At 45.5% G+C, this 15,073-nt stretch overlaps 1 protein-coding gene across 1 annotated transcript in view; it reads left to right on the forward strand.

Moving 5' to 3' along the window:
- Positions 1–242: 242 nt before the first annotated feature.
- CECR2 (cat eye syndrome chromosome region, candidate 2) overlaps positions 243–15,073 on the forward strand; it is a 45,397-nt gene continuing 30,566 nt past the window's right edge. The window contains exons 1-2 of the mRNA XM_010845057.1: positions 243–397; positions 4,191–4,285. Coding sequence (XP_010843359.1) covers positions 317–397; positions 4,191–4,285 — 176 coding nt within the window. The 5' untranslated portion in view covers positions 243–316. The remainder of the gene's footprint in view (positions 398–4,190; positions 4,286–15,073) is intronic.

Below are 15,073 nucleotides of genomic sequence, written 5' to 3' on the forward strand. Positions count from 1 at the left end.
TCCGAGGGCACAGTCTCGGCGTGAAGTCCAGATTCCGACCCTAGTCTGAGGCTGAGCACCAGCCTCCTGGCTGGGCTGCTGAGACTCTCCCATCTCTTCAGTGCTCAGCAGTTACTTCTGTATTCTGGGGCTTGCCTGTGGGAGAAGATGTGTGTAACTTCAGATCCCTTTTTTAATATCTGGAGCCAGTTTTGGTAATTTATACCTTTTCAGACAAGCATATTCATGTAGGTTTATACATTTATTGCTTTGGTCAGTATTTTTCAGCCTGAGGGGAGCTGTGTGGTTTCCTTTCTAGAAAGTTGCTCCCTACGTCATGACTGGTGATGGCTGTCGTGTCGGCAGCGCAGAGCTGCCAATACGGTGTGAACTGTCTCGAGCAGCCTTTGGGATGAAGGTAATTTATACCAGGTTAGAAGCATCAGCTGCCAAAGTGCCAGGGGTGCTTTCTGAGGCCTGGGCCTGCTCGCCAGGCAGCCTGTCTCAGAGAGCAGCTGGGATGGCCCTCAGAGGGCCTGCTTTGCACCTCCTTTGTGTGAGCACAGTCCTGGGCGTGCATGGAAACCCCCACCTTTGACTGTGATCCCCACTGCCTTGCAGCTGGTCCCTGTGCAGGTGAGAAAGATCTGTGCCTTTTACATCAAGTGAGACCCAGGTAGCTGTTTCCTCAGGCCTTTCCCTCCTTGGGGAAACTTAGTGGGGTCTTTGTGCCTGGAGTGTGCACGTCCGTCATCTCCCTTCTTCCTTGGAGTTGAGGGAAGGAAAGTTGTTCTCTCTTTACCTTGTTTGACAAAAGGTAAAGAAGATTTGGGATCTCGGGATTGGGTCCATTACTAGGAGGCCCTGCAGTGAGCTTTGAGAGCAGAGCAGTTGCTGAGCCGTGCTGGCGTGGAGGAGTTAGTGATGTTCCTGGGCTGCCTCTCCAGGATGTACTCCCTGTTTGGGGAAAAGTTTCCACAACACAGGCTCAAGGCCCCTACCCCCCGACTCCTCCATGGCTCACCCTGGGGTCCTTTTCTCAGCAGCTACTGCCAGGTCCCAGGGCTGAACAGGCTCATCCCTAATGAGCTGTGACGCCAGCTGCAAGGAGGGCGAGCGTGACGCTCAGGAGCCCTGCTTGGTCCCTTCTCGGTGATTTGCTGGTTGCTCCCCCCACCCCCGTCCCAGAGCATCTTGGCAGAGTTCAGATTTCTGTGCTCACAGCTCAGTGCCCACAGTGAAAAGGGAATACAAAAGGGGGTGTGCAGTGAGGAGGAGCGGCGGGGGCGGGGCTTTTGAAGAGTGTTTAAAGACCCTGGTTGCCTTAGCCTGGGCTCTGGGCTGAAGGTGGAAGTAGTGAAGCTGTGAATAACCTGGGTTGGAGGTAGTTTTATTGGCTCATGCATCAGTTCAGTTCAGTCGCTCAGTGCAGTCTGACTCTTTGCGACCCCATGGACTGCAGCATGCCAGGCTTCTCTGTCCATTACCAACTCCTGGAACTTGCTCACACTCATGTCCATCAAGTCGGTGATGGCATCCAACCAGCTCATCCTCTGAGGTCCCCTTCTCCTCCTGCCTTCAGTCTTTCAGCATCAGGGTCTTCTCCAATGAGTTAGTTCTTTGTATCACGTGGCCAAAGTATTGGAGTTTCAGCATCAATCCTTCCGGTGTATATTTAGGACTGATTTCATTTAGGATGGGCTGGTTGGATGGATCCCTTTGCAATTCAAGGGACTCTCAAGAGTCTTCTCCGAGAAGGCAATGGCAACCCACTCCAGTACTCTTGCCTGGTAAATCCCATGGACGGAGGAGCCTGGTAGGTTGCAGTCCGTGGGATCACAAAGAATCAGAAATGACTGAGCGACTTCACTTTCACTTTTCACTTTCATGCATCGGAGAAGGAAATGGCAGTCCACTCCAGTGTTCTTGCCTGGAGAATCCCAGGGATGGAGGAGCCTGGTAGGCTGCCGTCTATGGGGTCGCAGAGTCAGACACGACTGAAGCGACTTAGCAGCAGCAGCAAGAATCTTCTCCAACACCACAGTTCAAAAACATCATGCATACAGGCCATGTATTAAAAGAAAGTTTGAGTTTCTGTTGTTCAGAAATCTGATTTTTGAAAAGACCACTTTCTGTTTCTTCAATCTTTTTTTTTCTACACACCGTCACTTGGGAATGAATTGACTGCAGGGCTCACACGTTACGGAGCGTTCACTGTGCATCAGGCTGGTCTGGCATTTATAAGTATCCCCTCATTTAAATCACCGTAGCTTCTGCCTGGGGATACTTGTAATGTGGCAAGTTCTCTCCCCGACCCCCTGAATTGTGGTCAAAGATACATAAACTCTACTTCGCTAACTGTTACAGGTACACGGTCTGTAGTGTGAGGTGTAAGGACACAGTCCAGTGGTGTTCCGTTGACGTGCACAGCCTAGAATGTTGAGTGTCAGGGTGCAGTCCAGCACTGCTTATGTGTAAGTGCACCGTCCACTGGTGTTAAGTGTCAGGGCACAGTCTGGTTGTGTTAAGTGTATTCATGTTGCTATGAATCTGTTCCAGAACGTCTTGATCTTGCAAATCTCTAACTCTGTATCCATTGAAGTGAAAAAATTTTAACTGATAAGCGAGTCCTCTTTTTGTTCAGTGGGATTAAAATTGCTGTCCTGCTTCTGCTCTGCTGTCTCTCTGTGACACTGGGCGCAGGGCCGTGAGAGCGGAGGCTGTGCAGGGAGCCCTGGCCGCCTGTGGCCGCTGCGGGGAGGACACTTAGGTCCAGCCTCTGACGGAGCAGTGACTCTGCAGGCTGGGTCCTGCAGGGCCCCGGGGAAAGTGCCTCTCCCGAGTCACCGAGTCTGATTTGGTCTGTTTTCTAGGTGCTTCTGAATTTGAGGCACAATATAATAGAGATACGTCTACAAAGGAATGTTGTGTTTCGTGCGTTTCCGTATCCTGTGGGTGACGTGTGAGGCAGGGTGGCACTTGTATTCATAAGCGTCACAAGTTCCTCTCAGAGCTCACATGGCAGATATTTCAGGCCCACCCAGTTCTCCTGGAAGAGCGGGCTCAGCATCCTTGGTGTCTGCCCAGAAGAGTAGGTGCCCTTGTGTCAGGTTTGCGCATCCCGGCCACACTTGCCCTTGGGCTGGCACGGTGTTTTCACACTGAGGCCCTGGCGTTCAAGGTGTCCAGGGCCCCTTCCTGCTCGCGTTGTTGGCTTCAGTTTGTTTCTGTCAGTTAGTGTGCTTAGTAATGCTTGTGCCACGTGATGTTCCCGGGTTGTTTACAAACTTAGGAACTTTTGAACATAGAACAATAAACAGAAGGATTAAAATATCGAGCCAAAGGCCTTCCCGTATTTCTAGTAGAAGTGGACCTCCTTGTGCACACTGCCTGCTCCTCAGTGTGGAGGTCAGAAGCTGGTGCCCTTGGTGCTTTTGGACCCACCTACAAGACCCTGAGTCTGGTTATGAGCCGACCACGCCACCAGCAGAGTGGATCCCGGGGAGTCGGCTTGCACAGCAGGTGGATGTGGGCCTGTGTCCTGGGAGTGGTGACTGTTCACTGTGGGAGCTTGAGAAGGAAAGGAATAGGGGCCCCCAAATCCCAGCTGTCACCTCTGTCCCTGTAGCTCCTCAGTGAACCCTCGTTTAGTGTATGTGTGCCATCTCTGCCTGAATCCCACGTGCCTGTCCCCTGTCCCCTGGGATTCGCCCCCGACCCCCGCATGGGCAGCACCTCACTGCTATTAGGTCCGACAGGCTGTGTGTGCACAGAACGTTCCAAGTGGCATGATTCTGGAGAGCTGTTGCAGTTGGCTTACTTGTTGAAACTTCAGTAAATGAATGCTTTTTGATCAGTTATACATCTGCTCCATTACACTCCTGCATTAAAATAGAAAGCAATACAGCCTGTTTACATAAGTTAAGCTCTTTTGTGACTGTGCTGGCACTGACTTATACACCTGATCTTAGCCAAAAGTCTGAGAAGCGATGGCACTGATTTATAAAAAGAGGTGTCTGCCTGTACAGATGAAAGAAATGGAGCTTGGTAAGAGCAATAGGGGAGTAAACGCCTAGAAAATCAAAGAGCTGCATCAAGCCAGAAAGGACAGTGCCGTGATGGGCTGTGGTGGTGTGGGGGGAGGGCCACTGGCGGGGTGTTGGGGATCTGCCTCTGAGTCTGAGCTCTCGCCCCTGTCTCCCCCTCCTTAGGAGTTAGAAGCAGCTCTCCACAGAGATGACGTGGAGTTCATCAGCGACCTGATCGCCCGCCTGCTCCAGGGCTGCTATCAGCGAAGGGACATCACGTGAGTAACCCCAGTCCTCTCCTGGCACTGGAAGGAATTAACTAGTCCTAGTGATGTTTCGTATCTCCTGGAGCAAACCTGAGCAGATCATCGGCCGAGACGTACAGTGTATTCACACGTGGCTCTGGGCCCTGCCTTTCGCTGCTTCTGCAGCTGCGTTTTCATTGTATTGTCTTTTTCCCACTCTCACAAATCTCACAAACCTTCCCCTTAGGTTCCCAGCTGCCACAGTCACATGGAGTGTTTTCCTCTCAGTGTAGGCCTTACTTTCTCATCTTTGTTTCCAGTATTGGTAAATCGATGCCGAACAAAATTAGATTCTTACTGTCGTTCTGCCCCTTGGGTCTGTGTCTCTTGTTCCTGTGAACAGTAGCATCATTCTGAGATGGAGCTTCTGGGCCTCTCACACCGTAGCCGCCAAGTACACCCGCTCCCTTACACGTGAGACAGGTAGAAACGTGGAGCTGAATTTCATCTCTGTCAGCAAGTACAGGCTCTTCCTGCTCAGGCCTTGGCCCTTGTTTCCAGGGACTCGGTAGCCATTCTCTTTATCCTGTTCCCACATGGCATTGAACTGTGGGACACTTCTGGGAAGCAGAGACTGGATGAGGTTCCCAGTCCTGGGTCCCCAGACCAAACAGAAGTTTGGGGTGTTATGGTTTGTAGTTTTTGGACAGTGAACGAAAGGCGGTGTGTGGAATATTTCTGTTGTAGTAAGCTCACTCTTAGGGGCTGGTCAGGGCTGGGAGTCGACATGTGGGTACAACGTGAGTGAGGGTGGTGAGCTGCTCCTGCACCCATCGTGGTCCTCAGCCGCCCTGACACGGTGGGGGTGCTCTCCTGGGTGCTCTGGAGTGCTGTCCGTCCCCAGGGGCGTCCAGGCTGTCATGCTGGACAAAGAGCAGGAGGAAACATATGCCTTATCACTCAGACACAATGAGGAAGGGTTTGCTTTTTGAGCTGTGGCTTGGGGAGTTTGTGTGGTTTTTTAAGCACTGTTGTAGTCATAATGTGTATATAATTTCACTTTTTCTTATCTTACATTTAGTTATCATAACTAATGTTTCTCTAAATAGGATTGTCAGATACCCCAGTTTAGTAGATGAACATTTGTGCCTTAACTCTTTAACTGTTATAAACATATTTCACATAGCCTTGGACATAAAAGCTTGTACACCTAGTGAATCATGCTCTTATTTTAAATTTCTGTAAGTATTGTCACTGAGTCAAAAGAAAGGCCCGTTTAAGATTAAAGAAATACAGGACCTCCCTGGCGGTCCAGTGGTTGAGACTCCATACTTCCGCTGCAGTGAGCATAGGCTCAGTCCCTGGTCAGGGAGCTAAGATCCACATGCTGCATGGCCCCCCAAAAAAGATTCAAAACAATGCATTTCCAGGCTGCTCATTCCAGAGGTTGTTTTATTTCACCTATGACTCATCAGGGTCCAAGGGGTCCCTTTGCCTCACCTCACTCTGGCCAGGGTGCTGTCGGACAGACGCCCTCAGAACCCTCAGTCCTGGTTCCCACCACAGAGTGTGTGCTCTGGCCACAGCAAGTGCTCTAAAGTCTGCAGAGCACGCAGGTGTTTGAGAAAAGGGCCAGGGAATTGAGTCTTCACGTGGGTGCTTCCCAAGGGAGCCCAATAAGTGGGTGAACGCAGGAAGGACAGACCCGCTCATGAAGTGCAGGTGGGAGGGTTGCTCCTGGGGCTTGAAGCCCTGGAGCAGCGCCTAGGGGGTTGCAGAAAGTCCCATGTGGTTCAAAAATGTGATTGGTTTGAGCTGCAGAATCTTGGCTCTATTAAATTTTGATTCATTGCCACCATATAAAATGAGACTTCACGATTAAACCCCTTTCTGTTGGAAATCATCTAAGACACCTCTCAGCTGGAGGGAAGACAGGGCCCAGCCCCAGCTGGGGGCTCTTATCGCCTTGGCTGGTGTCATTGTGCACGTGTGGGGCTTGCGTAGCCCACCACCACCTTCTTTCCCCACTCGTCTCTGAACGCTCAGCCACTCAAGGAATCCAGTGGCCACAGCACAGCAGGAGTGGGAGCCCAGTAGGCCTTGTAGGCTGGGTGACAAGTTTGGAGGTGTGGTCCCCAGGGTAGGGAGCACCGGAGACCAGGAAGGAGTGAGTGAATGGATGAGGCCTGAGGGGCGAGGCGAACACAGCACAAAGGCCTGTGAGGGTGTGAAGGTGATGACCCAGTGCCTACAGCCTGGCAAGATGTCCAGCTCACCTTTCCTAGATGATCGTGCACATTTGAAATCTGTACTGGAATTTCCTCTTTCATACTTAGGCCTTGTCTTCACAGGTGTGTTGGCGATGATCAAGCAGAAGAAATACTTGTTTACGTTTGCAGAGCTGCCTCCTCATGGGTTCTGTCTCTTGCAGCTGTGTGCTGGCGCCCAGCCTCTTAACATTAGCTTCTTCCTCATGACAGTACTGTATCAGTTACTCCTAAACAATTTCTTTTGAAATCAGATGTTAATTTATTTTAAAAAACAAACAAACAAATGAGCCTGGTCAAATGTCCTGAAATTTCAGGTGGTGGTGTAACCGAGAGCAGAGAGTTTTCCCTTTTTGCCAGCACTGCTTCGGTGACTTTTCTGCTGTTGAAGGAAGCTGCGAGTCTCTGAAGGACAGAAGGAGTGGGGAGCCTTCAGCCCCTCGTGCCCTCAGCGCTCATCATCACCCTGTCCTGCGCGGTGGTGTGGCGCGGCATTGGTCCTGCTGTTCTTTGCTGGTCCAGGGAGGCAAGTGTTGGTTCTAGCCTTCGTCAGAGCATACCTGTGATATGTCACAGCATTTCAGAAAACATAAAGTGTTTGTGTTAGAAAAAAATAGATGAGTATACTGAAACAAAAACATTTCTGAATGGTGAAGTTAAGTGTGAGATCTGGTTGACCAAGTTGAATTAACTAGTCTGGAGTGAGGCTTCACCCTTCTAAAAACTTGTTGATGATGATCTGTAGTAATACACAGAAAAGGCATATTCCTTACTCTGCAGTGTAGTGAATTTATGCAAACTGAATACACTTGTGTGCAGTGATCACTCAGACAAGGAAGCATCGCAGTGAATTTTACTTTTTCCACTGAAAGGAACTGCCCGAAGTGATCGTTACTCTGTCTCTCCAGTGGTATCCACGTGCATTTAGAGTGAATTTGTGCTCAGTATTCTCAGAGGCTTTCTTTTCATCCCACCCTAAATAAAGAGGATTTTGTACAAATGAATGCTTTTCTTTCCTGCTTCTAAGACTTAGCTATTACGTGGAGCTAAGAAAGGGCTTCCCTCGTAACTCAGTTGGTAAAGAATCTGCCTGCAATGCAGGAGATCCAGGTTTGATTCCTGGGTCGGGAAGATCCCCCAGAGAAGGAAACGGCAACCTACTCCAATATTGTTGCCTGGAGATTCCCACTGATGGAGGAGCCTGGCAAGCTACAGTCCATGGGGTTGCTAGAGTCGGGTACAACCTAGTAACTATAGAGAGAGAAGACAGTTCATCATCTCTTTCTGTATTACTTGCCTCACTTGTAAAATGGGAATGATAAGCATACCCATTACTAAATTTATTTATTAATAATAATATTGACTTAGATTAAATTAAATTATTTATGACATCCTTAGAGCAGTCTGGAGCTTTTAGTAGTGGGGAGAGCAATGCTTCATGGCTGATACTGGATGTGGGTGTTTTTAATTTACTCATTTATTTAAGTAGCTAGCTAGGTAGTTAACTCGCAAGCTGTGCCGTGTCTCTGTTGTGGCATATGGGATCTACTTCCCTAACCAGGGATTGAACCCAGGTCCCCTGCATTGGGAGCGCGAATCTTAGCCATTGGATCACCAGGGAAGTCCCTGTGGCTGTTTTTTTAGAGTTTTATGGACACTGGAATTTGAATTCTATATTATTTTCATATGTCATGAAATAATATTCTTTGGATTTCATTTTTCTCCCAACTTTTAAAAAAGAATGATTTTTACATTCTTAGCTTACAGTCTAAAGATAGACACTCAGGCCAGATTTGGTCCATGGGTCATAGTTTGCCTGTCCGTTTTTAGAAAAATAGGTTCTTGTTTCTAATTCCATGAACTCGGTCAGCATGCTGTTCAAGATAATACGACATTTCCATCTCCCCAGAAAGTGCCCCCTTTGCACTAAATCTAACCCGCACCCTCCCAGAGAAACCTGCCGTGTCCTATACGGTGGTCTGGTCCCTGTGGATGAACCCCCACCCTCCCAGAGAAACCTGCCGTGTCCTATACGGTGGTCTGGTCCCTGTGGATGAGGTTGTTTGGCCTTCCTGCAGAGCTGCTTCTGGTTGGGATCACTGCGTGTCCGCGTCTTTCGGGAAGCCCAGAGTGCGTGGCGCTCGCTGATGCTGCCGTCCACGTCAGTGCTTTTGTTCCTTGAGGGAGGAGTCTCAGTTGTATCCAGTGCAAAAATGACTCAAGTGTTCTGTCTACTAACTGGTGGACTTGTGTGCTGCCTCCAGTGGGGCTGTAAGGAATGAAGCAGCTGGAAGCATCTGCACAAGTTTTTGTGAACGTCTCTTCATTTTCTTGGGAATTGCTGGGTCCCATAGGAGAGTGTGTTTGATGTTAAGAAACTGCCAGACTTGTTTTCTTGACCACTGTGGTTGCTCCATATCTTTGCCAACATTTATTATTTTTAATTTTACCCAGGTTTTCATTTTACTGATTCTGTTGCGTGTAATGTGGTAACTCATTGTGGTTTCAGTTTGCATTCCCCTGATGACGAGGTAAATAACAGGCTATGACTGTTTTTTCCTGATGTGTAGCTTACCTGTTTGTTTGACACTGTCTTTTAAAGAACGATAAGTTTTAATTTTGTTGAAGTCTAATCTATCAGTTTTTTCTGGGGTGTTATTAATATTTCCAAATCAGGACATACCTTTAATGTCAATAGATTTTCTTTGAGGTTTTCTCTTAGTTTTATAGTTTCAACTTTTTGCAGTTATTATGATGCATTTTGAGTTAGTATTTGTCTGTGGTGTGAAGCAGAAGGTCAGGGTCCACATTTTTTACTTACGAGTTTCATGTATGTTCAGTCTATTCAAGTATCAGATTGTCTTGAAATTGAGAGTGTTCTCCACCTTTTTTATATTTTAGTTTTGCTTTTTAAGTGTTTTGACTATTCTGGGTTCTTAGCATACAAATTTAAAAATCAAGTTGTCAGCCCTGCCACCCCCCAAAAAAGGCCTGCTACAGAAAATGGACACCGACCGATGTTGAATTCCCCAGTCCTTGACCATGATACGTATCTCACCATTTGTTTATCTGCTTTAATTTCAGGAATATTGTATGGTTTCAGTGTAAAGATATTATGCATCTTTCCATTTGTGCTTGAGCTTTTATATTTTCCAGCTACTTGTTGCCAGTATATGTAAAATACAGTTGATCTTTTTATGTTGACCTTATTACTGATGCTTCCTGAACCCGCTTCTTGGTTCATTGGTCTTGAAGATAACTGAGGAGTTTCTGTTGTCTGCTTCTGCTTCAGCCTCTGTCCCAAGAGCTTCCTTCTCTTGTCTTGACACTGTGCTGGCCACAACTCTGGTGTTGTTCCTGATCTTGGGGGAAGTATACAGCCTTTCACCATGAAGTGTGATGAAGTGCTGTCCCTTTTGTCTCTTGCTGAACTCAATTTGCTGCTGTTTTGAGGATGGTGATGAAGAATATTGGCCTGTACTTTTATTTGCTTAGAAATCTTTGTCAGGTTTGGCAGATGGGTTGAGAAGCATTTCCCTTCTCTGGTTTCTGAAAAAGTCTGTGTAATTTCTTTTGAACAGTTCACCACTGAAAGCCTTTGGGTTTGTAGTTTTCTTTGTGCAAGGTTTTATGTGAGTATTATTGATTCAGTTTCTTTAATAGATTAAGGCTATTTGGGTGTTTTATTTCTTAAAAAAGTTTTTTTTAATTTTAATTTTTGGCCACACCAGCCAGCATGTGGGGTCTTAGTTCCCTGATCAGGGATCACACCTGCGGCCCCTGCAGTGGAAGGTAGAATCTTAACCACTGGACCACCACCTTTTAAAAAAAAAAATTTATTTAAGTATAGTATTGCACTAATTTCAGCTGTACAACAGAGTGATTCAATCATACATATATATCCTTTTTCATATTCTTTTCCATTTTTCCTGTGGTTTATCACAGGATATTGAATATAGTTCCCTGTGCTGTACAACAGGCCTTGTTGTTTATCCATTCTGTATATACCAGTTTGCATCTGCTAATCCCAGACTCCCAATCCATCACTCCCCCCACACCCCCTTTCTTTGGCAACCACATACCTGTTTTCTGTGTCTGTGAGTTTGTTTCATAGGTAAGTCTGTGTCATATTTAGATTTCACATATAAGTGATATCGTATGGTGTCTGTCTCTTCACTCAGTGTGGTCATCTCTAGGTCCATCTGTGTTGCTGCAAGTGGCGTTATTTCATTCTTTTTATGCTTGAGTAACATTCCACTGTTTATATGTACCACATCTTTATCCAGTCATCTGTTGATGAAAATCTATGTTGCTTCCATGTCTTAGCTATTATGAATAGTGCTGCTGTGAACATAAGGGGTGCATGTATCTTTTTGAATTATAGTTTTGTGTGGATATATACCAGGAATGGGACTGCTGGATCATACGCTAGCACCATTCTCTGTTTTTTGAGAAACCTCCAAACTGTTCTGCATAGTGGCTGTACGCATTTACATCGCCACCAACAGTGTAGGAGGGTTCCTCTATCTTCTGGATGGTCTGTTTCTTAAGCCATGACTTTGGTAAGTCATTTTGGCATTTTTCAAGGAATTTGTCTGTTTCAGTTTTTAAATCTATTTCTGTAGTGCTATTCATAACATTCTGTTATCCTCTTAATATCTGTAGGATCTACAGTGGTGTTTCCATTTTCATTCCCGATGTGTCTGTTCTGTCTCTCTTTCCCTCTAGAAGTTGATTCTTTGTACAGGTTTATCAACTTTTAAAATGTTTACTAAGGAACCAACTTTTAACCTTACCTACTGTTCGTTTTCTTTTTAAAATCTTTTTTGTTTTATTGATTTATCTTTATTATTTCTTCTGTTTACTTTGGCCTACCCTTCTTTTTCTTTCTTCTTAAGTTATAGTACTGGTTATGAGCCTTTTTTCTTTTCAATATAGGCATTTCAAAGCTATAAATTTACTACTAAGTAGTGTTTGACTGTTAATTCACTTACATTTAGTATAATTATTGGTATGGTTGGTTTTCCACTTGTGTCTCTGGGGTTTTTCAATGCCTACCTCATGGGCGGGTGTTCAGAATATTTCACGGATTGTATAGTCATCACTACTGTTGAATTCCAGAACGTTTTATCAGCCTCATGAGACACCTCACACCCATGAGCTGTCGCTCCTCACTCCCTGCAGTCACCAGTCCCACTAACTAATGGGCTTTCTGTGCACGTTGCTCATTTACTATTCTAGGTGCTTCTGTAGGTGGAATACATACATGTAGGTATTAGGCTCATTTTATTTAGCATGTTTTCAAACACATTGTATCATGAATCAAGGACTCATTCATTTTATGGTCAGAAAATACTCTGTTGTATGTTTTATTTCTCTATTAGCTCATGGACATGGTGCTATTTCAGTTTTTGACCATTATGAATCGTGCTGCTGTATGAACATTAGTGTACTTGCTTTTGTGTGGATGTAAGTTTCATTTCTCTTGCCTGTGTACCCAAGAGTGGAATGGTTGGGTCATATGGTAATTCCGTTTAAGTTTTGAGCAACTCGCCAAATATTTGCAAAGCAACTGCATCGTTTCATATTCCCACTAAGTGTACGAGCATTCCCCTTTCTCGGAGTTAATAAGCAGTTAGCACTTGTTCTTACCTGTCTCTCTAATTTTAGCCTTCCTGGTGGGTGTGGCATGGTACCTTATTGGGTTTTGATTTGCATTCCCTAAATGACTAATAAGTGTCTCTTCACCTGTTTCCTTCTTATTTTTTTTTCCTTCCTTTGTCCTTCAATGGTTTCTTTTTTAAGTATTTCACTTTATTTCTTATAGACTTTGTGGGTGCATGTATGTATCTGTGTGTGTGTGTGTGTGTGTGTGTGTGTGTGTACGTATGTGTATGTATGTGTGAGAGAGAGTGATTCTGGGGTAGCAGGGTGCATCTTTAATTATCAGAAGCTGTTTAGAATTCTTACTGTACCATTTCTCACCTTAAACTTGACACTCCAGACTTCCAATTCATACAAATAATATTTAATTAAGGTCCCATCTTGTTTCCACTAAAGACAGTTCTTTATCTTTTTAAAGACAAAGATTTCCAAGTAGCTTTTCAAACATTTCTAGATGACTTTTAATACTCTTCTTTTTTACCTAACATAAGCATTCATATACACAAAATCTGTTATATATGTATTTCCCTGTTAAAATGTTTTATATCTTAGTCATATTTTCCTTGAGTTTGAAATTGTCATGATTTTTTACTTGTCATGATTTCTTAATTGATTTCAAGACATGGCAGGTACCATATAGTCCTACAAAAGAGGCATTGGTTTAGTGGTTTTGGGCTGAATTGTTTTATGATCTTTATGAATAAGTACTTTTCAAATGTTCTTGTGGGGCCTTTTAGGAATTACCAAAAGTTAGTCTCTCTATTTGTGGATGTGAGAGTTGGACCATAAAGAAAGCTGAACACTGAAGAATTGATGCTTTTGAACTGTAGTATAGGACAGCAAAGAGATCTAGCCAGTCCATCCTAAAGGAAATCAGCCCTGAATATTCATTGGAAGGACTGATGCTGAAATTGAAACTCCAATACTTTGGCCACCTGATGCGAAGAACTGACTCATTTTAAAAGACCCTGATGATGGGTAAGATTGCAGGCAGGAAGAGAAGGGGATGACAGAGGATGAGATGGTTGGATGGCATCACCGACTCAATGGAGATGAGTTTGAGTAAACTCCAGGAGTTGGTGATGGACAGGGAAGCCTAGCGTGCTGCAGTCCATGGGGTTGCAGAGTCGGACATGACTGAGTGACTGAACTGAACTGAATTTTTCTGTTTCGTCTCTACATGGCACTGGGATGCCAGGTCCTCACTGCTGCCTGCACGTGGACTGCAGATACCCTTTCACGTCTCAGAACTGACACAGCAGTCTTCCTTTTACTCAGGTGATCTCAGGAAGGTTGTTTCCCTGCTTGGCCACACCTCCCACGTCACGTGGGTCTCCTGGTGGAAGCTTGTTCTGCGGAAAGCAAAACGAGCAGTTCTCTGCTGGGGTTCTGAGATGCTCACCCTGGAGTGTGGAGAGATAGTTACGTCTGTCTCTTGCAAGCTATTTTAAGGAGAGGGGAAGGGGAATTAGCATTTAGAACTTCTTTCAGACAAGAAGGAACATGGACATGGACCATGTGCTTCAGTCTTTTTGTTCTATTGAAAGGATTGGTGATAACCATCCAGAACAAGCGCCCTGCACTGGTGGCCTCAGTTTGTAAGAGCGGCAGGTGCTGCAGGCAGGGCTCCCTCGGGTCCCTGGGCTGAGAGCCCTGTTCCCAGGTGTCATGATGGATTTCGATGAGCTACCCACATTCACTCTATGCTAGTTTGAGGTATCAGTGGGAGGGAAATGAAGTTCCTCTGTCTTTGAAAGAGCAAAATGTTTCATTTCTTAGTTGCCTAAGGCCCTTTGATTTTTTCTAAGAGTATTTCTTCTGACTTTTTCTACAGCTGTAACTACCATAGATTATAAAATAACATGGTAACTGCCTCTTTTAAAAATATTGACCTACATAATTCCTTTGGAGCTGTCGTTTAGTGAGAAAAATGTTTTTAAATCAAGCATTAGGTGAAATTGTATCCAGATTCTTTAATAGTTGAGATACAGCGTAACTATCTAACAATGAAACATCACTTTGTTACATACCGGGGCTTTCCTGATGGCTCAGTGGGGAAAGAACCCACCTGCAGTGCAGGAAACACAGGAGATGCAGGTTCAGTCCCTGAGTCAGGAAGATCCCTGGAGAAGGAAACTTGGCAACCGCTCCAGTATTTTTGCCTGGAGAATCCCATAGACAGAGGAGCCTGGCAGGCTATAGTCCATAGGGTTGCAAAGAGTCAGACATGGCTAAGCACGCGGGCATGCATAGCACACTGTTATATACAAGGCACATTTAGGTACTAGTCAGAAATTTAAGTTGTCATTGAACTGTTTTAAATGTTTCCTGCAGAAAAACCTCTCAAGTTTAGAAGATAGTATTTTGTATCATGCCTACAGGGTTACATGTAATAGCACATGAATGTGTTCTGTGTTCTTGCTTGTTCATGCTTGTGTTCTGGAGGAGGTTTTCTACCTTTGCATCAGAACATGAAACATGAATGGATTAAACCAGGCAGACCCTAGCCTTCTTTGCTGTTTGCCCTCTTAAGTCACGGACCTGACTTTGAACTAAATGCCCCCTGAGGTCTGTAGAGTCTGCCTATGTAAACTGAATGCCTCTTGAGCTCCATAGCGTCTGCCTGTAAGGTGATAGTCGACACGGCCTCTTTCGGTGTCTGCCGCTGCACACATGCAGCCGCTGCCGCACAATGTGCTGTGTGTGGCTGAACGTGCAGAACAACCCCTTCTGTGAGAAGCTTTCTTAAATATTGGTAATCTTTGGGACTTGACACTGTCAGCTCCAAGGAGATGGTGCAGTAACAAGCATTTCCTCAAGGGCCTCGCAGGCCCTTCCAGGGGCTTTCAGTTCTACTGTTGAAGATGTATCAGCCCCCAGTGCCCCCTGC

Source organism: Bison bison, unplaced genomic scaffold, assembly GCF_000754665.1.
Source record: "Bison bison bison isolate TAMUID 2011002044 unplaced genomic scaffold, Bison_UMD1.0 scf7180017864213, whole genome shotgun sequence".
NCBI lineage: Eukaryota > Metazoa > Chordata > Mammalia > Artiodactyla > Bovidae > Bison > Bison bison.